Source organism: Oculina patagonica, chromosome 9, assembly GCF_052425735.1.
Source record: "Oculina patagonica isolate OP01 chromosome 9, crgOcupat, whole genome shotgun sequence".
Lineage (NCBI taxonomy): Eukaryota > Metazoa > Cnidaria > Anthozoa > Scleractinia > Oculinidae > Oculina > Oculina patagonica.
This window is the reverse complement of record NC_135766.1, coordinates 9721325-9746354: the sequence shown is the minus strand read 5'-3', so window position 1 is coordinate 9746354 and position 25030 is coordinate 9721325. Positions and strand designations below refer to the sequence as shown.

At 40.0% G+C, this 25030-nt stretch overlaps 2 protein-coding genes and 1 long non-coding RNA gene across 5 annotated transcripts; 2 read left to right on the top strand and 1 right to left on the bottom strand.

Moving 5' to 3' along the window:
- The first annotated feature begins 557 nt into the window (after window positions 1–557).
- On the top strand, window positions 558–3546 carry LOC144666925 (N-acetyltransferase 8F1-like). The gene is made up of 3 exons (XM_078528364.1): window positions 558–794; window positions 880–945; window positions 2202–3546. The coding sequence occupies exons 1-3, from the start codon at window positions 573–575 to the stop codon at window positions 2925–2927; spliced, it is 1014 nt and encodes a 337-aa protein (XP_078384490.1). The 5' UTR covers window positions 558–572; the 3' UTR covers window positions 2928–3546.
- A 3938-nt stretch (window positions 3547–7484) lies between these two features.
- LOC144665573 (glutamate--cysteine ligase catalytic subunit-like) lies at window positions 7485–22607 on the top strand. Of its 3 annotated transcripts, none has more exons than XM_078526830.1 (19): window positions 7485–7653; window positions 9507–9670; window positions 11272–11381; window positions 12695–12744; window positions 12927–12996; window positions 13365–13433; window positions 14032–14145; window positions 14728–14786; window positions 15552–15688; window positions 16951–17025; window positions 17110–17226; window positions 17756–17894; window positions 18669–18781; window positions 19331–19423; window positions 20006–20110; window positions 20358–20439; window positions 20974–21065; window positions 21569–21689; window positions 22296–22607. In XM_078526830.1, exons 2-19 carry the CDS (start codon window positions 9521–9523, stop codon window positions 22538–22540), a joined length of 1941 nt encoding a protein of 646 aa, XP_078382956.1. In that variant the 5' UTR covers window positions 7485–7653; window positions 9507–9520; the 3' UTR covers window positions 22541–22607. The 3 variants fall into 3 exon arrangements, with proteins under 3 accessions (XP_078382956.1, XP_078382954.1, XP_078382955.1); XM_078526828.1 differs by lacking the exon at window positions 7485–7653 and adding an exon at window positions 8760–9093; XM_078526829.1 differs by lacking the exon at window positions 7485–7653 and adding an exon at window positions 9180–9404.
- Window positions 13443–15628, bottom strand: LOC144665575 (uncharacterized). The gene is made up of 3 exons (XR_013572983.1): window positions 14879–15628; window positions 14024–14183; window positions 13443–13626 (listed from the first exon to the last, which is right to left on the bottom strand). It is a non-coding gene; the product is annotated as an uncharacterized LOC144665575 (long non-coding RNA).
- Window positions 22608–25030: the final 2423 nt, after the last annotated feature.

The window sequence follows — 25030 nt, the reverse complement described above, 5'->3', positions numbered from 1 at the left end:
ACTTGATATAACGGACATGACCATGACGCCAGTGCCACAAACCTTAAACCCTCGTATCCAATGTAATATTTTCTCCATTCAAAACTTAGACTCGGCTGCCGACGTGTCTTATGGCTATGAAAGAGGGCATCAAACCACTCGCTCAAGCAGCGAGAAACGTAACTTGTTGTGCTCGCTAAGCCTTTGTACGTGCACTACTTCAAACAATTATCTAAAGTACAAATTACAACTGACGAAATAGTCTGGGCATCCAAGCGTAACTCGTCCCACTCGTAATAATCGTAATTTGATAAATCACGCCACAGTCCTTCGAAATGTCAGACTTATCACGGTTTGCTCATTTCGCCAGAGTTGAATGATACAAAAACATGTAACATAATCGATGTTCTAGAATAATAGAGTATTCGTGATCTCTAACATTGAAGAAAACAAGTAAACAAGCAATAGAGACGCACGCGACAAAGAGACAATCGTCGGTCTATGTATTTCGAAATCAACATCACGTCTGAAATCTTAAAGCGTTGTGATTGGTCCATAGGCGCCACTTATACGTCATTGAGTTTCAAGCTGTGATGAGGAGCCAATCACGAGCCGATCTACTTACAATACCAGCACGTATAGTCGTAAACATTGTAAACAGAGCATGCATCGAGATCACGTATTCCAGCGTTATAACCGGGAAGACAAAAGGCGAACTCTGTCTTTTGCTCTATAGCTGTCGTGCTCGCATTAGCTGCTGGTGCAAACTCCGAGTTTGTTTGTGTACAAAGCGGAAAAAAGAGCTTTTCAAGCTTGTAAGTATGTCAGTTTTTCTGGATAAAAACTGTTCTTTTGTTGACAAGTTGAGACAAAGGAACTAAATTTCCTTTTTCTTTGCAGAAAATCAGAGCCAAACCAGACAAAGCGCTCGCAATCTTCTGGAATCAAACAGAACATCGCATAAAGGTAACAAACATACCCAGGACGATTATTTTTCCTTTAATGTTACAACATTAAACATAAAAATGCAGCTAGCATTAAAAAAATCATTTAAATAGCGAGAATTAAGGTTGGTGCGAACATGACTTTGAAGCATATCAGTGGCCGAAATAACGAGAATTTAAGCTTGGTTCAGTTCTAGCTAATTTTGTGGACTGCGGCTTTTCTGTACAAGTCATTTGTGCTTTCAATATAGGAAAGCAATATTGGGAAGTTTGCGTGCCGTCGCATGATTCAAGTGATTTACAAACCCTGAACACGAGAGAATTTAATTACTGGTATCTGTAAAACAAGAGCGAGAAATGAATTTGGTGAAAGGACAATCATGAGCCCCTTTTAAGATAGTTCAAACTTGATTTTCACAAAACAACGAAAGAGCGACTTCCAGCGTTCTGCAAATTTTAACCATTTCAGTATTTGATATTTCAAACTTATTTCACTCTTTCTTTTATTCATAAATTAGAAACTGTATTCACTACGAATTTTCTGCATTTAGTAAACATGCAATCCTTCTAGACGAGGAAAAAGTTTCTTTTACTTTTTTTTTCGTTGAGAGCAAGTAACAGTACACAGTTTTTGCACTGCGACTCCGTCTGTATATATTTTTTTGAATTTGTCGGAGGTATGTTATAAAAAAAAAACAGAACTCGTGGAATAAATTTTCCGTGAAAAGATTGTTGAGAACAGGAGAAAATTAAAGATATACCGTAGTACGGTCTGTACGTTCACTAGGCCAGCTAACTGTACGGTTGTTATTACACGTAAAGGAAGAAATTATTTCGTTAACATTAAATAGGAAAAGAAATTTTTAAAACCACTTTATCGGGCAAAAATGTACGAATATTCGTTCCGATAAAAAAAAAAAAAAAACAGAGCTGACCGTTCTGTCAAAAACTGCAGTTGGAAACCGCAGGCATGAGGAATACTGACTGTAGTTAAACACGCTATGTTATCAGCAAATCGACACACTGGTTAAATATAGGAGCATGAACTGCCTGGGTAGTCAGACGCACTAATCCGACGTCTTGCTTATTATTCAGATAAAGGAAACTCCAGCAAGCTTGTCTGAGATTTGTTAAATGAAAAGGCTATAAAGGGAAACACAATTGTTATCTAAACAGAACAAGGTGCGGGCCAAACATCTGATAAAGTGGCGCGAGGCTAGGCGGTAAAAAAAGGCAACCTCATTGTCATAATTGTCCTTCTTTCTTTGCTCCTCGCAGATGGCCTCATCCACCAAAGAATTTCTTCTTCAAAAGAATATGTCCCCATCAACAGCCGATTCCAACGAAGTGAAAATACGTTCGTACAACAGCTCGGATTATCGAGATTGTAGAGAAATATTTACACAAGGAATGGAACAACTCATCAGCCTTGTGACACATGTAGTCTTCCCTAGATACTGTTGGCTTCTTGCAGTGCTAAGCGTGTTTGTCTTCCTTGCCGCTTTTAAATACAACTTATGGATTGCTCCTCTGTACGTCTTTGCTTGCGTCGTTCTGCTGTCGCTGTTGTATGTCGATGTGTACCTGGAGTGCTGGAAGTACATCAACTCCTGCTTGGCAGCGGATTTAAAGAACATTGAGAAGAGCTACATGTCCAGCGATGGCTCTCACATGTGGGTGGCTGAGTGGAATGGCAAAGTTGTAGGAATGGTGGGACTCATTCATGACGAAAGCCACAAGCCAGGAGTCGCTGAACTTCAGAGAATGTCTGTATCACCAGTCTGTAGACGAATGGGAATCGCCAGGAAACTGCTTGATGCACTGCTCAACCACGCCAAGGATCAACACTTCGAGAACATTGTGTTGACTACCACCAGTGCACAAACACCAGCCATTCGGTTGTACAAGAAATACGGCTTCAAACTCATGACCGTCTTTCCTTATCCTCAAAAGATTCTTGCAGATCTGCAATACACTTGCTTTGATCTTCGGTTGAACGATTAGAGCTACCCTGCATGGTGCCTTGTCCTTGATCCGAGCCAAGGAAAAATGCTGCCAGCACTGATGCAGCGAGCAGATCAACTGAGTCGCTGATGATAGTACTGCAAGATGGCAAACAAACAATCTAGAGAGTCGTCAACATCTAATATTCCATAAGCGCAGTGACTGAGTCTAGTCGACCCATGCATTCTTCGGCTGACGCTTGCCAGAGAAGTCAGTTTTGGCCTGCTTCTCACTTCATATGAACCGGACTTGTCAAAAAGAAAGTTTATTCTCTCAAGATGAGAGATGTAGATTTAGTTTAGGTGATGGAACGTTTTAGATCCCCTAGCATTAGTTCAACACCGGGTTCGTTGGAGTACGCGATAAGGTAGTTATGTACTGTGCAGTGCACAGAAACTCTTCAAATTTTTCCTTGTTTCTTTTTTCTCAGTAGGCTGTGATTTTTATTTAGTTTCATTCCTCTTTTTTATTTGTTGGCTATGAGAACAACTATAAAGTCGAAAAATCCCGGTTGTTTCATCAAACTAGCAGAGTTCTCTGATAAAGATGTCTTTGTAACTTCTTAGAGAAAATATATTTGACGGATGTGACGTAATAAAAACAAATGATGGCAAAAATAGTCTGGTGTGCAGTTGTCAGTTCTCACTCCATTAATTTGCGATCACGCCCTGCTTTCTTTCTAAGGAAGAGCCCTTTCTTGTTTCTTCCCCGAAAAAAAAAATTGTAATGTAACTGCTCGAGCCCCGTAGTAATCTAAAAACACCCTCTACAGCAAACCTGGCAGAACATGAATTTTTTACAGGGATTCTTTTAAGCTTCCATGGACGGCTGCAAAAAAAGGCTTCAATTACAATGTTTCAAGCAAAACATCGAAGACTTTTTTAACATCATTATTTTGCATTGTATGCCTGTTAGAGTTAAACCCATGCAAGGGTCACCAAGCAATAACATTTTGCATTAGGAAGGACCAAAATATAAACCTTCCTTCAAACCAACGGGGGGGGGGGGGGAAAAAAACGTCAAAAAAAAAAAAATAAATCATCAGTAGACTCACCAGGTTGGGTTTCGGCACGTCTGTGATAAAGGCAGGGGCGTCGAAGAATTCCAAAGTAGACACTTGACAATTAACTTTCATCTTGCAAAATACATTACATGAGTTGCGTGACTATCAGACCGTCTTCCGCATTTGTGCCGTCGGCATTCATCGATAAATCCCCCCCCTCTATTCTCTAATGATTCGAAAGGTCGTGGCCTTGCTTTGAGTTGTAAAATGGTTTATTTTAACCCTCGGACGTACAAGCAAACTCATACCCCCACCATCGTACAAGGAGGGGGTGGATGGAACCCCTCACCAGAGTTTTCGTCCTATTAAGGCGCAGCGAAATATTTTTGCACTGAGTGGAAAGCCCGTAGCGTCTCGTACCCAGTGACATTGAGTTCTACCAGAAGCATATAATGCTTCTGGTTCTACCAGAGTGGCTCTACATACTTTGAGCCTCTCTATGGGTACCCCATCCTCGGAGACCCAGGAGCAGTTAGTGGGGGCGACGGGCAGCTTATCGGGACAACGGGATTTTCGGGCGAAAGTTTACAACATAGAGCGTAACAGCCCCTGGGCACTTTGTCTTACCGACCAGTTCCAGAAGCGTTTGAACTCCTTCCTCTTGATTGGCCACAAAAATATTTTTGTGGTCAATCACGAGGTTGACCAGGTAAGCGACTCTGACGTCTTCTTACATATCTCAACCAGCTGATAACAGGGCCGCAAGGCATGCAGACGAGTTACGACCCCCTGGGCTGAGAATATTTTTCGGCCAGGACCACAATATTTGTTACATGACGTCATTTCCGACTCACCAATTTCATCACACCCTAGGGGGAAAATAAGGAAATTGTGCGAATTTTTTGGAGGGGGCGGGGGGGGGGGGGGGGGGGGAGGGTGCATGGAAAGGATCATTACCTTTAAAGTCTTTAAAGCTGCAACGTAGGCATTTCCTCGCAATACTCCAGTGCACCAGTGAATTAATCGAAAATGATACTGAGGCTTCTGATTTTAAAACATGTTTAATTATAAATTTATTTTTCAGCGCACTCCAACTTCGTTTTTCTTTGATCATATACATCTTAAAATAAAATATACAACTCGATTTTTTACAGCAGAAAAAAAAATCCTTTGTCTGACATATGAAATAACTTACACGATTTCATCCTTGAATCTACACTGTATTTGTAGCATCTTCGTCTGCGGAAGTATATGAGTATTATTATGGTCACTAAAGTGTACCAAACACGAAAAGAATGTTTCTGACATTTTGCACCTATTAGCTATTGCCCAAAAACCCACGATTTCTTCCTATCCGTTTGAACGCCTACGTTCCACGCAGGGTAAACACTTAAGTTTTCTCAGTACGGGTGATATGTCAGCTTATATGACTTATATATCTATCGATCGATAACATTAGAAATTCCCTTTTTCAGCTAAATATTTAGATATTAACCTATCTATACAAAAATAACGTAAGTGTAATTATAAATTAATTTCTGTTCAACGAGTACTTCGTTAAATAAAGCACGACCCAGTTTCCCTCTTTTCACTGTCTTTTATATCTTGGCGAAGGTCCAGGTCTTGAGTTCAAAAGATCAATTACTAAATACTAAAGACTACTGAACACGCGATTCTTGTCGTGGTAAAAAATGCGTACTGAATAAGGAGTACTTGTCGATCAACTTTTGTAAGCTGTAAAGTTCAGCTTATTTTGCAGCTTGCTTGAGCCTGGCTGGCTTGAGTCTTACATCAGAGCCGTCCCATAAATCTTCTGAATCTTGGGCCTTTGTTGCAGTCAATAATTGGATTAAAAGGACATCCTTCTCAAATAACTCCGTCATCACAGAAATATATAACAAACAGCTAGAGTTTTAAAAATAATGAAAATCTTGCGCAGCAGAATCTTCTTGTCTTCATTGTTGCACCAATAATCCAGCGAAAATCTCAGAGTCCCACCTCAGTTTTCTTCGTTAATCCAGATTCCAGCCATTTTGCGCCGTCCGTAGAAGTTTGGCAGACCATGTCAACACTAGAAAACATCCTAATACAATGGTAACAATACTGTACTCCAGTATTACCTCCAATGTGGAGTAGCGTCTTCTTAACAGTGAAATTTCCATTTCAGTTCTTGGTAAGACTGAGGGAAGTCAAGGTTCTGGAAGCGTAGAGCTGGAAGTGCTCCCGTTCGCTGCTGTAGGACTGATTTCATTGAGTGCTTTTTCACCGGATTTGAATTCCTTATATACTATTTTCTACCTGTCATGTTGTGATGCGTGACGTAGTTGCGGGTGAGGTCACGTACATGCTAAACGCTTACATGGGCGAGAGTTCCGGGAGCCCCCCAGTAATGGTGCGGGTGCGCTATTTTAAATTATTCAAAACAATGATGAACGATGTTCTGACTGGCAGACCCTGAACCCCATATTCTGTTGGTAGCCAGACAACTACAGCTGACCTACATGCAGACAACGGTATATTAACTATTTCAGATAGGGGAGAAAACCTCGGCTTTGTGCAACGTCAGTATGAGCTAATATGCTGTATCCGTAAACGATTTCCTCTTATCTATCTGCACTTCCCCTCTCATAAAAAATATCAGTACAGTCAGTACAGTGATTATTTGTGTTTTATTCCGGGTATTTTCCGTAAAGGTCATTCACTTTTATAAAAATCATTATATTTTTTTTAACACAATATTATATAAAATGATTATCGCTCATGATTTTTTTTTTCGATCTTTGTAATTTCTTCTAATAACGATGCACCCACAGCATTTTCTAAATAACGTACGCGTACTTCCTCCGGTGGGATTATCACCCAACGCATTGCATGCCCCTTCTTAGTTAGTTAACCAAAACAAATCATAAAGTTATCAATAATTTCAAACATTTCATGATTTCGTGTTACGCCCATCAAATCTACTGGATTTTTCTCGGCTTTTCGGGAAACGTCTGTCGCAAAGAAACGGGAGGGGACAGGCAATGAAAATGTTTGCGTAGTGCCTCCCGAAAGGATATGGTTTTCTAGTAGTCCAAAAAAAGTGTCGCAGAATGCTTTAGCAAATACTTTCCTCATTTTGTTAAAAAAAAATAATAATAATCATGAACATCTTTACTAAATTCAATGTTGTGAGAGTAAACTTGCCCTAAAGAATTCACTTATAGGCTAGAGGGCAAAGAAAAATAATAGGATAAGCCCCCAAATATAAGCTTCTTTGGTTCAATTTTTTTTTTTTATCCGCAATCCATTCTGCTATGCGAAATCTTTTCTCTTTGTTCTTTTTTCCACGGGGTGGAAAGTCCTGCCCGCAAATCGAAAATGCAGTATTAATTACTTCCCAACTTCTAACCAAACTGTTATCCCTCGTGATCATATCTTTTCTGATTTAGTTTTAAAATTCCGTGACGGCTCTGCGCGCGTCGGCACGTTCGGCTGTCTGCTCACTGGCGACAGCTGACGTTACAACCTTTCGTAATATTCGGGAAAGTTCGACTGCTCGTGTACAAGTAATCCTCAAGAAGGTTCGTCACTGTTCGGGAAAGTTCGGTCTAGTAGCAGCTGCAGTTGAATCCCGATAACTGAAAACCTTCAAGGGAAATCGGAAAAGGTTCGAGCAGTGATTCGAGTTACCGAGGGCAAAATTATCCCGGAAAGTGACCTAGACGAGGGAAAACGAAAAAGGTTCGAATATTAGTCTTTATGTTTTATTTACACCCGATCCCACAAGCTATGTAGCTTTTTTACCCCATCGTGTCTAAATAAAGGTTTTGATTGGTTGATTGAATTAGCGTAAGGTTCGAGCTATTGAGGGTTCGAGTTATCGGGATTTAACTGTTTTTTGCATGTGGGAAACAAGCAGACATAACCACCAGAGAGCCAATATTTTATAATTAGTCAAAAGGTTGACCCCCCCCCCCCCCCCCTCCATCAAAAAAAGGGAAGAAAAAATACTGTAAAATTCCGGTTATAGCCCCCCCCCCCCCCCCGCTTATGCCCCCCGGTTTGGCCCATCATCCTGGAAACAAAAACATCCGGTATGCCCCCTCCCCCCTATCCCCCTCACCGGATGACAGTACTGACGGGCTAAATGTTGCTTTTTGTGCGTTTTTACTTAAAAAGTATCCATCAACACTCCCGAGGCTCGTTTCGACGTTTTTTCTTCCCTTTGCCCTCCCGAATTGCCCCTCCGTGTTGCCCACCCAAAACCCCTTACGAAGTTGTATGCCCGGGCTTTAACCGGAATTTTACGGTAAACTGCTTATTACGCGACCGGACTTGACTGGATTATAAAATGCCTTAACCCAAAGCAACCAATATGGGCCAATATTATTTATTTATTTCCGCCGAGTCAAAATACAAGATACATGAAAAACATAGAAGAGGCCAATGAAGGATGTCGTTGTTATGATAACGTTAGAAGCTTTCAAAGCCAGGGAAAACGATAAGAAAGCGAAATAAGTAGTCTTTATCAATTGTTGCGAAAAATACAACAATTATCGATCATCGTTCATCGTGGGAGACACGTATTGTCGAAAGGCAATTTCAGTGCAAAATTACTTACATACGTACTGCTGAGTACTCCAAATCAAGTGAGATTCTTGTTCAGAATTTTTTTTTTTTTTTTTTTTTTTTTTTTTTGCTTATAACCGCTAACAAGGAAAAATCGAGTCGATGGCGAGCACTTAGTGTAGTTCTGGCCTTCCGGCAGCGCTCTATAAACTGCGCAAATATCGCACTGTCACGCTGTTGTACAATGATAAAGCACGTATAATTTGTTTCCTTTAAAATCGAAACAGAGCGTCTTGGTAGGATTTGTCTCGAGTAGTGATAAGCAAACTGCTCGGCTAAAATTCAAGTTTCTAATTGATAACCTCTATGTTCTCCGCACAAGCTTCGTGCGCTAAATTAAGATTGCGTGACTTTGTCTTTCGTTACTCTCCCCATGCTTTCGAAGGTCATGGTACAAAAAAGGCCGGGTCACTAATTCAGAATGGCTCAGAATCGCAGTCTGCGAATGAGTTGAGAAGTTATCATTTCTTTTTGCGTTCTATCTCTAAATTCAAAGAACAAAAAGCTTTAAAAAGTTTCAAAGAATTGTTCGCCCTTCGTTGGAATATTGTGGTAAGTTTTACTTGTCTAGTGACGCCACAGCTGGTATTAGTCGCCCATGTGTCTTGACGGTCACACGGAATTTATCGTCACTGGCCATTTGCTACTTTCTTCTGATGATTTCATCTCGGGATAAACACTCTTTCCAGCGACTCCACCCGACTGGGAAACCCTGATAGGTTATAATCGTGACCTAGCCCTTTAAGGTGCAAAGTATAAACAAACAATCGTGGTGCCCTAAGAATATATTTCACGGGATTCCGTCGGCCGGCATTTACAAGCCACCGATCGGCGAGATTTTTGCAGTTAGACTTATATTCAGAGTGAGTCTTTGTAAATTTTGGCGGCTGAAGTGGACTGCAAGCGGGTTCACGTTTATTTATTTTTAATATTGAATCGTTCTTTTGCGTTTTTTGTCTTCGCAGCACGAGTATCGAAGATGGGCCTTCTTTCGCTGGGTTCGCCGTTGGACTGGTCAGAGACGAAAAAGTATGCAGATCACGTTCGGAAGCACGGTATATTGCAGTTTCTTCACATCTACAATAAGCTGAAAGATCGCGAAAACGACTGCTTGAAGTGGGGCGACGAGGTAAATCGATTTTAATTATATGCAGAATACATCTGACTGTCGTAAATTGATGTATTTAATCATTTATCTGTTGTTTTGCACCTTTTAGCTAAATGGAGACTTACAGCTAGATCGTGGTTTTTCACTATTGTAAAGTGTTTTTCTTCAAACGCTATCAAAATATTGACATTTTCCATGTCACCTTTGCTTGCAAATGCTGCTAAAAAACGTTTAAAAATTGTCGACATTGCTTTTAGCACCTCCAGCTAAATCGCCCGTGTAAGGTTAATTTATCGTTGAGAATTGTACGTACATTAAGCTAAATTTCTGAAAACGCTTATATATCAAGCTTAAAAGGGATCTTTAGGGAATAAAAAAATTGGATTCAAGTAGAGATCATTTTTTTACATTTTCGGCAAACATCTCAGATCTCCATAACATTTAAATTATTTTGTGTTTACTTTGGCCTCGATTATATTCTCTCGTGTTGGAGGGCAAATATTAAAATCTGTTAAATGCTATTGTTCAATCTGTCAAGAATGCACTGAATGTACCAGACTTTTTCTATGGAATCTGATCGAAAGGGTCTTTTTATATTAGTTTGCCCTGATATTAAATTGTGCACTAATTTTGTCGAGTCACTGCATTTGTTTCCTCAATTATTAAGTGTATAATTATAATCTGCTGTGTCATCTCTACAGCAACATTATTAAAATGCCCAGTCATGCATGCAAAGTTATAATTATAAATAGCCAAATTATTCTAGTTTTGGCCAGTGAGGAAGAAAGCATATTGCTCAAAGTTTATACAAGATAAAGCGTAGGAAAACAATGCTAATATTGCCAAATTCAATTTTTTTCTTTACCCTCAACACAATTTATTTGTCTGTCTTAGATGATTAGTGGTTCATTGGAAATCTAATATAAGCTATGTAATAAACAAAGTTTATAACAAAGTTTGTGGTATAATTTTTCGGGTTGTCAAATGGTAACTTTTGAGACTGCGTGTTGGCAAGACTGATCTCTTTTCTGCGATTTTAAAACTTTTTTAGCCATACTTGTAAAAGAAATTGAGACTCAGAGAAGGTGTCCCAGAAAAATTTGAGATGCCAAGGCCCCTGTAATTTGGCTAAATTATGCAAGATGTACATTTTTGAAGGAGTATTCACCACACGTAATATTTTTTCAGCCCGGCCAAGGTTGCTAACATTAAAATGTATTGACATGAACAGATCCCAGGTATAACAAACCTCAGTAATGAAATTCTTGAGAAGTAAATGTGATAAACTATACACCCCTCCAGGGGGAGTAACAATACTTTACTCCAAGTTCCATCATGCTACAGAAATTCAGTCCTAGAGACTCATCAGGCCAGAGCTTATCCTGGTTTCGGTAGCATGAAGTGACTATGAATATTTCCATTCCCCCCTGGATAGGATGCTAGTCCATCACAGGGTTACCCCCAGCATTAAATTTGGTTCACCGGTACCCTGGGCAGAGAGAGGCACTATGAAAATTAAGTGTCTTGCCCAAAAACACAATGCAGTGCCCTGGCCAGGGATAGAACCTTGACCACTCTAGTTATCCAGAGACACTAAAATCATTTTTGTTGTAATTTCTTAGGTGGAATACACATTGTTAAAATTTGACCATGAGAACAAGAAGGTTTACAACAATCTGAAGGCAAAAGAAATGCTAGATGTTTTGACAATCGAAGAATTAAAAAATCCCAGGTAAGAGACTGGCAATACATAACATATTACATGTACAGTGTAAGTTATTGTTTAACAATTAAATTGAACATGTACATGTAGTGATGCCCATATACAGCTGTAGTCAGGAATTCCTGGATATCCTGCGCTATAAATACAGTAGCTTGCCAAAATTTGTCCGACATCTTGCAAAGCACCCGCCTTCAGTGTTAAGTGCAAAGCTATCTTTCTACATCCATCTTTCAACATCATCTTTCAACATGCTGTTTGAAATGTGTTGTTCCAGGAAATATCCATACCCCTCCCACAGAACGTTTTTTTTCAAACCCCTCCACCCCTCTGGAAATTCCAGTTAAACTCCATACTTTCCTTTAAGAACTTTGAGGTGGCTATGGATGTTTTCTGGAACTGCACAATGAGCCAAACAAAACAGATGTATACCGGTGTTGGTTTCATGCAAATAAGCACACAAGTTTAGACGGTCATGCTAGTGGGCTGTGATCAGTGGATTTCAGTTCGATCCGTCTTGTTTGTTAAGCGCGGCAAAAAATGGATTTTCATAGAAAGCCGCTATGTACGTAACACTGAAAGCGGGCCAGGTGTATGTATCTACTGTACAGCTGTATAATGCATTACCTTGACAATATGTTGAATAATAAAAACAACAAGGAGAAGAGATATTCTGATTAAACTTGTGGAATGTTCATCATTCATCTTAGCCCCTATGGTTATTCCAGGCAGCCAATACTCTTAACTATATTTAATAACTTTTTGTATTATTTCTTTGTAAGGTAAGAATGCATTAAAAATTGTTGTTGTTGTTGTTCTCTGTCTATCTCTGTCTATGATATACCTGCCAACTTTTTCTGGGTCAAAGGCGTGAGATTTTTATCCTGAGAGTGCCAGGATTTTCGAAGAGGATACGACAATGTCCGAAGCCTCCCGAAGACGTCCGAGGTATTCCGAAGACGTGCGTGTTTTGCATAAACACGACCCTGTTCCAAATGCATTTCTCATCAAAACTCTAGATAAGATTTCGGAGAAAGTATCGTCATTTTTATTTTTTTGGAAAGTGTGTCCGTTTTGGTTGTAAAAACTCACATTTTTCGACCAGGCGTGAGAAATTGGTTCGTAAGCATGAGTTGGCGTGAGATTGAAGTTTTCAACTCGCAGGCGTGGGAGTTGGCAGATATACTATGACCTCATCAGCTAAGTAAAAAGTCGTCAGCTGATTTTCAGAGTAATTTTGAAGAACAGAACAGCTGCACCTGACTAATTAAAATTACAGGTTTCCTCCATATGATGTTATGATTGAATACTGCTTTGTTTTCCAGCACCAACAAGACTGCTTGGAGACCTGAGTATGCCGGCTATATGGTTGAAGGTATCAGCTATTGACTTTTTTAAATCTATCTATTAGGCTCAAAATCCATATTCCATTGGATAATCACTCCAGTTAACTACATAATTATTCATAATTGGTTGACTTATTGACTGACTGACTGATTGATTGATTGATTGACTGATTGATTGATTGATTGATTGATTGATTGATTTTTGTACTAGGCACACCAGGCCAGCCATTGGGTGGATGCATGAGGCATTTTAACATGATTGAAGCAAACATGAAACTGAGGTAAAACTGGAAAAAGTGAACTGTAGGAAGTAAATTACTAACTGCAGGCTTACATGTATACAAATTATACTTAATATTTTTTTTTAGTTTCTACACTCATTGCTTTTCTTTTAATGGGAGGATCTTTCTCATACCCAAACAACTCGCACTTGCGTCTCGCGTCTTGCAGGGAGATGAGAATCTTGTCTCGAGAGACGAGACTCTCATCTCGTGAGAAACGAGACGAGGGGTGGTAACTTACTTTTGAGCGGTACTGTAGACAAAAACAGTATTTTTAGGCATGAGATTACCAGGTATTGCCTTTTGCCATTGTGTAAAACTTTATTTGCATATTTTGAGGAACTTATCCAGCCTTTCTTGACCAACAGACGTGAAGAAATCATGAAAACCTTGACTGAACCTGGAGAGACTGTTCTGTCAATCTGTGGATTTCCCAGGTAATAAAGATGTTATTTTATTTATTATACCACAAAGTCTATGTGGCCCAGCTTGTGCAATCCTATAGCCAGGGAAAAAATTCTATAAGAGCCATGATTACATGTATGTATGTTTAGGGCCAGTCAAGGTGATATCAGTTGTACTTTAAGGGTGTCCAGCTTCAGGTGACCATGGCAACAGTCCATTTACTGCCTGCAATCCAGAGCATTCACCAACTGAATATTTTTTTTACACCTTATAATTATCATCAGTCTTATAAAAGAAATAACTCAATCTCTATAAAAGTGTTGTGATAAAATAATTATGTCTTGACTGATGTGCTACACACGGAAGTCCAGGGTGGAAGGGAAGATGTTTGTCTTCAGCCATATTTTACATTTTCCTTGCAGCACTTGATGTGCCAAAGCCTAATATCTTCCTTTGTGGCCCTTCTTCTATAATTTTACTCTCATCAATAACATATACATTTGTTAAATAAATGTAAAATAATCAGCATTGAGTTCAAGAACACTAGCATCATTTTATACAATATGAAAAAAAAAATTCTACCAAAGGTGTCTTGGTTCTCTCACTGTTATTTCTAACTTACTCTTTCAGACTGGGATGTCCCAACTTTACTTTCCCAAATTTTGACCCCACCCCAGTTGATGGAACATCCTGCTCCCTGTTCTTTCCTGACCAGGCAATTTACCAGGGACATCCAAGATTCAGGTACGTCAACACAGTAGCACTGCTGCATTATCAGCTATCTGCATCAAAAGTTTGTATCAGAAGTGCATTTACACATGTAAACATAATTATTTTGTAGTCCACAGAGTATTCAACAAACTTCACTGTGGAAATCATCAGTACAGTTTCTTTTGTACCATAGGGCCATTGTGAGAATCCCAAAGTGAAAATCCAGCTTTGTAGTGGACATAGATTACAATATTTTTGACATTTTCAGTCATTTTGTCTCATGCAAGCTATGAAAATTTGCTATTAATTTTTTAGGACAATCCAAAATTTCGAAAGCTATATGCTTCTTTGTGCACCAGTTTCATGCACTTTTTTTGTTACTACTATCTATACATGTACAGTCAAGCAAATGTATGTACACAATTATGGGCTTTAGTTTTGGCTTTCCATTGGAAAAATAAACCATGAAAATTAAGCACAGATCTTACATGCATCTTATAATCAAGCAAAGCTGTTGAAATAATCAAAGTTTGAATTTCCACCGGTTTTTATAAGATGTCCATGAAGATTGCATTTAAATAAAATGTTGAGGTTTTGATAACATTCACATTTTAGCACCCTGACCAGGAACATTCGAGAACGAAGGGGCTCAAAAGTCGCCATCAATGTTCCAAGTAAGTTATTACCACAGTTCCCTTTGCATGCATGTGTTTTTTTGCTTGTATGACAGTGTATTACCATTGCCAATTTACAATATCAACATCACCTTATCAAGACTGTATGAAGAGTCAAACTTCAGTAATAAACAACCTCCATATTTCTTTAGCCTGAAATGGTATGCATGCGGAAACAATGTATATAGCTGACTATAGTATATAGGGCATACTTCCTCCTAGCCTGCGTGGCCCACGTTCGAAGGGGAGGAAGAAGGGAAGTTCGAGCGCGAAGTGCGAGCGAGAGAGAGGGCGAAGCGCGATCATTTGCGATTGCCACACAGGCTAACTTCCTCCCTTCCCCTCCCCCCAGCTAGCCTGAAATTATGTGCCATTCCTGCCCTCAGACTTAGGATCAAATACAACTGACAATTCAAGCTTTCCTTCACCTAACCCTCCAAAGAAAAAAAAAATAAATACCAGCTTTGATATACATTTTTACATGTACATGTCAGCAGTTTACATGTGAACAACAACTCCTGTAAGGCAGTTACCACTCCACCTACAATCCCCTTCTCAGTAAATTTTGCGGTGAACGAAGATGTTTGACTGCATCATTCAGGTTTACAATGTCCCTCTGCCCCCACCCTCAGACCATGTTACCATCTATCATTTACCATCTATTTCTGTTTTAAAACAGAAATTCAATGTTGCCAAAAGTCTTGGGGGTTTAACTTTTAACAATGCACATAGATTAATGTACTGTGGCTGTGTTTTAATTGACAGTTTTCAAGGATGTAAACACTCCATCACCATTCATTGAAAAGTTCCCGGATGTGGAAGGTGAAGGTGCTAAGGCTGCCTTACCAGATCATATCTATATGGACAGCATGGGGTTTGGCATGGGAATGTGCTGCCTTCAGGTAATGTTCATATTGTTGATGCGAATAGTCAGCCGTATTCTTCACGAGGGAAAATAGAGTACTAGAAAAGATAATTAGTAGTTATCTGTTCTCTAGCTCAGCATTTGGGCCACAAGCTTGCTGACTTGTCCGCCTACAGTACAAGTCAACGAGGCGCACAAAGTTGAGTTTGTTCCATGTTTCATTCGCAATGTAAAGTTGAACGATGTAATTTCTTTCCAAAATTAATGTCTTACCTTAAGAATGTACAATCATAAAATTCAACAAGCGCGGGTGGAAGTAGTGTCTTTTCAGCCATACAACAAAACTGATTCACAACAGGCCACGTAAACTGTAAACTATTGGGAGTATCGCACAACCTAGCACTTCATCTACAAGTGAACAGGAACAGGGTAATAAATAAACGAGAATTCGAAGCAGAAACATGCAACACGTATGCGAAGCGCGAGAAAACATGTAGCACGGATGCCAAGCACGGGAACACGTACAGTAACACGTAACACGGATGCGAAGCGCGCGAAAAATATGTATGACGGATGCCAAGTTTGGGACTCTTGTCAGCCAAATCATGATTGATACTGGTCTTGCACTTGATTGGCTGAGTAGGCAACAGCTCTGTTATGATTGGCTAAGCCTGCAGAACAGGTAAACCGGCTTCGCGCGACCTCGCAATAACCCCGAAAAAAATCAATCGCCTGTTCTGCAGGCTATGATTGGCTATATCGCGTTGTATGTGTTACCGAGCTCTCGAAACACGAAAATAAGGAAAAACGAGGAAACATGTCTCCAGAAACGTTCGTAGCGCAGGCATATTTCGCCGATGTTTCCCACTTTTGCCATGCGGGAGACATGGTTTCCCGCGTCAGTTTTGTCTCCAAGGAGCAAAATTTGCTTTTGCTTCACGGCAGAAACATTCCATGTTTCCGCGCGGCATGGAACCATGGCAAAACGGGGAAACAATTACGGAAACATGTTTCCTTGTTTTGCCGGGTTTTATAAAGGAAGACGGAAATTATTACTTCCAAGCATGTTCGTTAATTAAAGTGTCAATCATTGTACATACAGATAGTGCTCTGAATGCAACAAATACAGACGTTTTGGTTCAGTGATCCTTTTTCGGTTTGTCTTTAGTGCCCAAACTGACATGTACGTCTTTAAAAATACTCGTTAAATTGATCTCACTGCCTTTACCAGGCAACGTACTAAGAATCTTACTTTGTGTGTTGATTAATATACCTGCTGCTTTTTATTTAACATTACAGATGACTTTCCAAGCATGTAGTATCAGCGAAGCAAGGTGTCTGTATGATCAGCTGGCAGCAGTCACTCCAATAGTTGTAAGTACGCATCGTATATAACACACGAAATTCACCTCGACTGGTACTGACGGTTAGATGTCTCTTCTTTTGCTTTTCCTGAAGATGGCGCTGTCTGCAGGCACTCCAATACTGCGCGGATACCTCGCTGATCTTGATTGCCGCTGGAGTGTGATTGCAGGCTCAGTGGATGATCGTACACCCGAGGAGAGAGGTCTGGAGGTGAGTTACGAGAAGAAGCCTCTTTCGTAAAATGCAATCTACCGATTTGTATGAGTTGTTAATGTTGATGATTGCGTCTTCTTCCGCCCTGACGTTAACTCTTACAGTAAATTGCCCTATCTTCCATTGTGTCAAAAAGTGGTGAAAAAAAATTGCCAAAGATTAACTGAAAACTTCGTGGAAGTGTAGCAAAGAAGTCCCTTATGGCAATTGCGTCGTAAAGTTGAGTACCAAGGCCAATTCGCGCGGCTAGGGTTGATAAAGTTGACTTGCTTAGAATTGTGAGTTCAAATCAACACGTATTTTCCCCCGTTACAATATCTATTCATTGCAAAATAATTCGTGATGTGAATAACAGAAATCGTCAACAGAGGAATCAGATTTTGTTGATCAGATGTGAACTTATAGTTAACTAACAAATTCTCAGAACGAAACACGTTACTGTACTTACTTTTTTATGGGCTTAGATTTTTTTCCGTCCCGATGTTTGTAATTTTGTTTTCTTTTTCTGAAAATTTCCTTCTTGCAGCCTTTGAAGGAAAACAGGTTTGTCATCCCCAAGTCACGATATGACTCAATCAGTACATACCTGTCACCAGAGGGAAATAAGTACAGTGATATTGACTTGGTGCACGACAAGGAGATTTATCAGCAGCTAGTGGATGCTGGTTAGTAAGAAACATTGCAAATATCGCATGAGTAACTTGTAGCCACTGAATGAGAGCATTTTAATTCCTGTCATGATATAGGCATTAACCCATACTAAAAAATATAACTTTTTGAGTGGTAGCAACTATGAGTAGCTGTTTTGCCTTTCTTTCAAAGCTTGGTTAGCACAAACGTATAGACTGAAGATAAGCTTGACATTTAAAGGCGCTACGTCACGGACAACTCATCTTGAAAAAATTGGCATGTTTTTTTTTTCAAGTTTGTTATTCGTAATCCGCCTTAATCTTCGTCAGTCGAAACCATCGCCGGGATGATCGTTGGTTATTTTCACGTTTTTATTGCTCCTTTGTTGTTTTTCTATGTTAGAAAACTATTATTTCAAGGTTTTCTTCAATTTGAAAGCAATCAGAAAAATGACTTAAAATACCGTGACTTTGCTCCTTTAACACTCAGACGATGAACTCCGTACTGGACGCTTAGCCGTGAATTAAAGGTATATGCCAGTTAGTTCTAAGCCGGCGAAGTTTGTACAAGCTTTACTTCGAATTACCCTCTGGAGTTAGAAAACTACCAAACCCAATCCTTACCGTGAATACGACACACAGAATAGGCCATGTTGTGAGTAACTGATGGTAGCATATATTATATATTATGGTTAGTTAGTTGAGATGGACCCGACCAATGCTCAGTCGATAAACTCGACAGCGTCTTTTCCAACATTTGTTAACGGTGTTTGTCTTTTTTCTTATCGTTGTTTTGTTTCCAAATATTAGGCATCGATGAACAGTTGGCCCGCCATTACGCGCACTTGTTCATCCGGGATCCTCTGACCTTGTTCCATGAACACATCTATGAAGATGACGAGCAGAACACGGATCACTTTGAGGTATACCCCGCCGACTCCCTTTTTTGTGTTCTGATTTTAGGAATTCTCTTCTTATAATGAATTTTCCAAGTTAAAAACCGCACAATATAATGACAGGATTTTTTTTTGCTCGATTGTCTGAATAAGATGAGGTAATTGTTACAGTAGGTGCCAGCATCTACACGTAGCATTGTTGCTTAAAATAATTGAATGTCGACATTTTGTTTAAATTTGATGACATTTTCATTACTTCGCACCACCTTGTTTTTCACTATCGGCACATATTTCTATTCGTTTATTGGAGTTTAAAGAGAGTTCCCGCAAATAAAATAAAACGGTGACCCACCCAAGCTCGTCAACATATTCGACTGTAGGTCGCAAGACCCTTGTTCATGATATACTGTTACTGTACTATGGTAAACACTCTAGTCTACTTCCCCCTACTTGGCTGTACCACCAATTATGTCTAGAACCATTCGTTGCTCCGCGTCGACAGATGTGTCCATCCCTTATAAACGACGAGGAATTAAACTGAAAATCGTACAATTTATGTTTTATTTTGCTTCTCAGAATATCCAGTCCACCAACTGGCAGACCATGCGTTTCAAACCGCCTCCCCCGAACTCTTCCATCGGCTGGAGGGTGGAGTTCAGGCCCACTGAGGTAAGGTGTTATGTACAGATACACAAGGTATTTCTCGTCTGTAATGCTATCTTTTGTCCGCTTGCCGCCATTAGTTTGTTGCCAAGCAACGTCCCTCCAGAAAAACGCGGGCTCAATCAGCTTAGGCGCGAACCCCGAGCATACCAAAAGTCATGGAAATCCAGTTCGGCATTCAGTGTTACACTATGATTTCGGAAATTTCCCCTCTCACGTAGAAACAAACACAAATTCCTAGACTAAACGTGATCCCTTTTGCAAGCTTTGATGACAAGTTCTTTTTTTTTTTTTTTTTTTTTTGTTTGTTTGTTTGTTTGTTTGTTTGTTTGATCTTCCCTTGGGTCACTGGAACGTGTCCCAAATTAAGTAGAAAGTTTTACCTAAATTGCGACTTTGAATTAAAAATCAACAACTGAATATGTTCGCCAGCTCTGTTCACGATGTTCTTTCTCCTTCCTGATCGTGGTTGCAAATTTTAAGATGATTCGCGATGTTTTTTTTTTCTAGGAGAAAAACCTTGAGCTAACTCAAGACACTTCCATTCTATGTGTATTTATTTAATTGAATATCTTTTGTCTTTTTCAGGTTCAACTGACAGACTTCGAGAATGCCGCCTATGTGACATTCATCGTGCTTCTCACGAGAGTCATTCTGTCGTTTGACCTCAATATGCTTATTCCCTTATCTAAGGTGAGAAATTATTACAAATAAAAACTGAGTGCTATCAGCAGACGAGTGAGGGAGAGACTGACGGATCGAAATAAAATATATTTACAAAAAACGTAATTTTCATAATTTATTGCAAATGTTCCCAGTAATGATACTTTGTAGTAGTATTGGTAGTCTTTTTTCTATTCCTCTTTTCTTTCTACTTTCTCGAGAAACCAAATTCAAAAGAAATATTTTGGACATCTTTTGTGGTCAATGTTTTTCATAGGTGGACGAGAACATGATCACAGCACAGCAAAGAGATGCTGTCCGACAGGGAAAGTTCTACTTCAGGAAGACTCTGAAGAGATGTAAGGGGAACTTTCATTATGTAGTATTTGATCCTGAAATTTGTCGTTGGGAATTAAATCTAGAAGAGGGACTAAACAGTGTGTTAAAGAACAAAAGTGCTTTTTGCCTTGTTATTTATAACACTTTTACTGTGAAATTTTGTTTTAAATAAATTGTCAAGCTAATCGTTTGCTTGCGTGCTTTCGTTTTCCGGTGCTTGCTTGTACGAGAAGTGAAAAACCTTTCTACAGTTGAATCTCGATAACTCGAACCCTCAATAACTCGATTCTCCCGCTAACTCGAACCTTTCCGATTCCCCTAGAGGTTGTTTTCTTTCTAATTTTACCCTCAATAACTCGAAGTCCCGATATCTCGAACCTTTCTCGATATCCCTTGAAGGTTCGAGTTATCGGGATTCAATTGTATTTGCTTTTTACCATGTTCAGCTACATCATTTGTTTACGATTCTTTTGCTTTCTGTGCGACTTTCGCCCAGCCAATCAGTTATTCAGTAGGTGTTGTATTAATAGTAATCTCGTTTTTCCATTCCTAAGGCCCCACCGTGGCTAATGGAGACGCCCAAAATGGCGCAACAGATTGTGACGAGTTCGAGCTGATGACCATTGACAAAATCATCAACGGCAAGGTACAGTAAGACAGATTTTACAGTGAACAAAATAGTTTTCTTTATTTTTTTTTTCGTTAATAAACGAGACTACGACTCTTTCATGCGCTACATCAATGATGTTGTATATTTAAAAAAATAAAGTAATAATTACTGCCTTATTAATTAAAGCCTTGTGTTTGTTCTTCGTTTGTTTCTCGTCTCTTTGTTCTCCAGACTTAACCGCCCTTGTTACTGTATGGTCTGTTATTGCCTCCCTAGTGTTGTTCCACCTTAATTAATCTGCTATTTTGAGATTTCTCTTAGCTTGAAGGTGATTTTTGCACATCACGAATAACTCACTTATAATCTCGTGAAAAAACTCCGTTAGGTCACATTAATCCTGCTTGTTTATTTTCTGTTTTATTTCTCTTCTTGCTTGTTGTTGTTTTTTTTTTTGTTTTCTTCAACTTGTTCTTATCCCGTCTTTCATCCTGTTCTTTTGTTAGCCAGTCTTTGTGACTCATATTTTTATTGTTGTTTAGGACGGTGAATTTCCCGGACTCATTCCGCTGATCGAGAGTTACCTTGGCAACGTGGATGTCGACATCGACACGCGTTGCACCATCTCCCAATATTTGAAACTTATCTCGAGGAGGGCATCTGGTGAGTAAGAAGATAGTGTCTTGAAAAATAATTTTCCTGGCTAACTAAAACAAAACTTAGCACTTGTGGATGTCATTGTGCAACAAACAATTTAGTAGATTTGGACTACAGTATTCTCTATAAGCGAGACACTGAACATATTATATTTTTAAAATGATTTGTATAAGTTCAAGGTTGCCTTAAGGGTGTACACAAAACTGGAGTAAGTTATACTTAGGTTTCACTAACCTAAGTTTTCACTTAAATTTTGATTCTACCTTAAATTGTAAGTGACCCAATGGCTAGGCCATGGTACTCTTTTTCGAAAGGTAGGGGTTTAAGCTCTGGCTGTGGGTAGGGTGCCTTACAAAAATGCTAAGGGAAAGCTTGGGATGGACTAGCATCGCATCCGGGGTTGGGGGGGGGGGGGAAGCAATATTCGTAGTCGCTTCATGCTACGGAAAACGTGCGCCTAGTTAATATGGGCCACGTCGATTTGCATGCTTACCATTGTCTTTGTTTGTAGATACTTAGTGGAATCCTTAGTATAGGTTTTGGAAATTATTAAGCAGTTTCTCTTACGAAAGGACTAAAACATGTGTGACACCCTTTTCGTCTGTGCTTTAGGTGAACTGCTGACCACAGCGCAGTGGATTCGCAGATTCGTCGAGGAGCACCCTGACTACAAGAAGGCCTCAGTTGTCAGTGAGCCGATCTGTTACGATCTAATGAACACTTTTGATCGCATAAGCCGGGGAGAAGTCGGCGCCCCACAACTCTTCGGGAAACCCACATCAAAAACGAGCGACGTTCTCCTAAAGAAATGTCTGGAAATTAAGGAAGAGATGAAGAAACTAGAGGCTGGAAAATAATGCAGCGAATCCAATCACTATTCCGAATACCGTGTTGTACATAAATCACAGTTCCAGAACTGTTTAATGAGCCAAATCATGTGGTCGGCTTCTAGCCAGTCAGGTAACTAATGTGTCCTAAATTGTAACAATCCGACGTAACATCTGAAACGGTCTTTGAAACGTCGTTGTTAACTGGAAAGTCTTAGGCTAGTCCAATTTTCTTCTGAAACTGAAACGTTGCTGTACGTTTTGGCGTGTCCGCCTGCGGCGGGCGCCGGCCCCCACGCGCGGGCGGTGCCGGTGCTGCGGTGCGTTGGGTGGCGTGGCGTGCCTCGCGCGCCCGGCCTGGGTGCTCTGGTGTCGCCGCGCCCGTCGCGGTCAAGATAGCAGATATGTTTCTGTGCACATCCTTTAACTTTTAGTTCTAGGCTCGAAATACAAATTCTCCACAGTGACTTCAGTATATTTTTTAAGATTAGCAATGAGAAAATGATGATAGATCAAGAGAATATCCGCCATTTGATATTTTTCTTTCTATTTCCTCACTGCTGTCGGCTTGTTAGTAGGTAGTCGCTGGATTAAATATGAAATTCAAATTACTTTAGAAATGCTAAGATATCGCAGTTATTACCTCCAGTTTTAGCTGATCATGAAAACGCATATTTTGGTTAGCCGTTACAACTGCTGAGGTCGTTTCAAATTGTTAAAATTCTAACCCATTTGCGCATAAGAAACCGTAGATTGAGCTAAAATAATCGATCACACATCCAAAAAAGTTAAACATAGTTTTAATTAATGTTACTATTGAAGAATCGCAATTTTGAAGCGATCGCTAGTTTCAATGCGGTCATTTTGTTTTTCAGGGTTTACTTAAAGGGTACTTAAACTTCTAAACTATTGAATCTTCTGAAGGTCTTCGTTTACAGGGGCTTGTTATTTTGTAACTTGAATGTATTTCTTTTGTTCGCGCTTTGTCTCTTTTTACTCACAGAAACATGCATCACTACAATTTTTTTTTATAATTGAGTATATAATAAATATCACTGTATATATACTAGGTAACTGTTTATATAGGAATTTTGATATAGTATCCGTCTAACAAGTTGTAATTACTGTGCAGTGAAATTATAGAAAATAGTTATCAGTGTAAATATTGCTTGTTATAAGAGAATGTGTTCATCTGGAAAACTGGCTGGGCGCTACACTAAAATCGCTTTGGGGAAGCTGTAGTTAACCCCCCCTCGCCCCCCCCCCCCCCCCCCCCCCGCCCCCCCCCCCCCCCGCGGCTCCTCCCTGGCGGGCCCCCCGCGCCCGGCGCCCGGGGCCTCCCCCCCCCGCCCGCGGCCGCGCCCCCCCGCGGCCCCCCCCCCCCCGCCGCCCCCCCCCCCCCCCCGCCCCCGGAAAGTCCTATTCGATTTATGTCACGCAAGCTGGCCGCATAGACGCACGTCTTGTGACAAAAATCTGCATTTGCCTAAATTGATGTAGTAGTAGCAGTAGTAAACTGCGGATCTCATCAACAGTGGACTTGCGTAACTGTCAGATTGACTGGTTTCAGTTTTGACGTTTTAAGAACAGGGAGCGTGGGATCGCGTATTTTACCGCGCGTCTTGCAGATTAAGGACGCACGTTTCCGACATATGCGTGGCGTTGATGCTAATATAGTATTTGTTTGTTGTCTTCTATTTTTGGTTTAAATCAGCAGTGTTAGTAAATGTTATTGATCTGCATCTTGGTCGGTTTTGAAATTGGAAACAGATATTTCGATTTCCCATTTCGCCTGGCATGGCTTTGATGTCTATTACATTTTCTTAACGGAAATTAATAAACGAACTGATTGAATGGTGTTTTCTTTTTTTCTTAAATTAAAATCTACTATTACGAGATACAATGCCGTAAAAATCAAGTTAGATTTTTCCTGCCCGACATCTCTAAATAATTCAAAGCGTGAATAACTATTATTAAGAAGTAACGTTTGACTCAATCAATTCCTTGCAACCGTCGGATAGTTTACCATTAAGAATTGTTATGTGAAGGAATAAGGTACTGTAGTTTGGAGACTGTTCATTGTCTTAATTCTCATGACTTGCTTGGCTAGATTTACTGATTAGTTGAGGAGACGTAAGATGCTTATCATTAGGATAGGGGCTCATGATAGTGCTACTGATGTGTATAAGCGATTGGCGTCTTTTGCCACGAATAAAGGGTCCTTTATAAATTCGAGTTGTGTTTTTACTGTAATATAACGTTTTGGGTTGATTCAATTTTTTGTACCCAGGGCCACTCCACGGTTAAAAAAACTAAGCACCTTTGGAGCGAAAATATGAAGAATCCCCGGCTTTATCGTTCGATGTAGGGGAGGACCTAGTGAACCAGATTGCGGAATTACTTGGCGGGGAAGATTTCAAAATTGCACGGGCGATTCGAATATCATGGTTACTAATGACAAAACTGGAGGGTGTTTTATCAAGTGTAACCTGCGATCCGGCGCTTTTTTACTCTCATGAC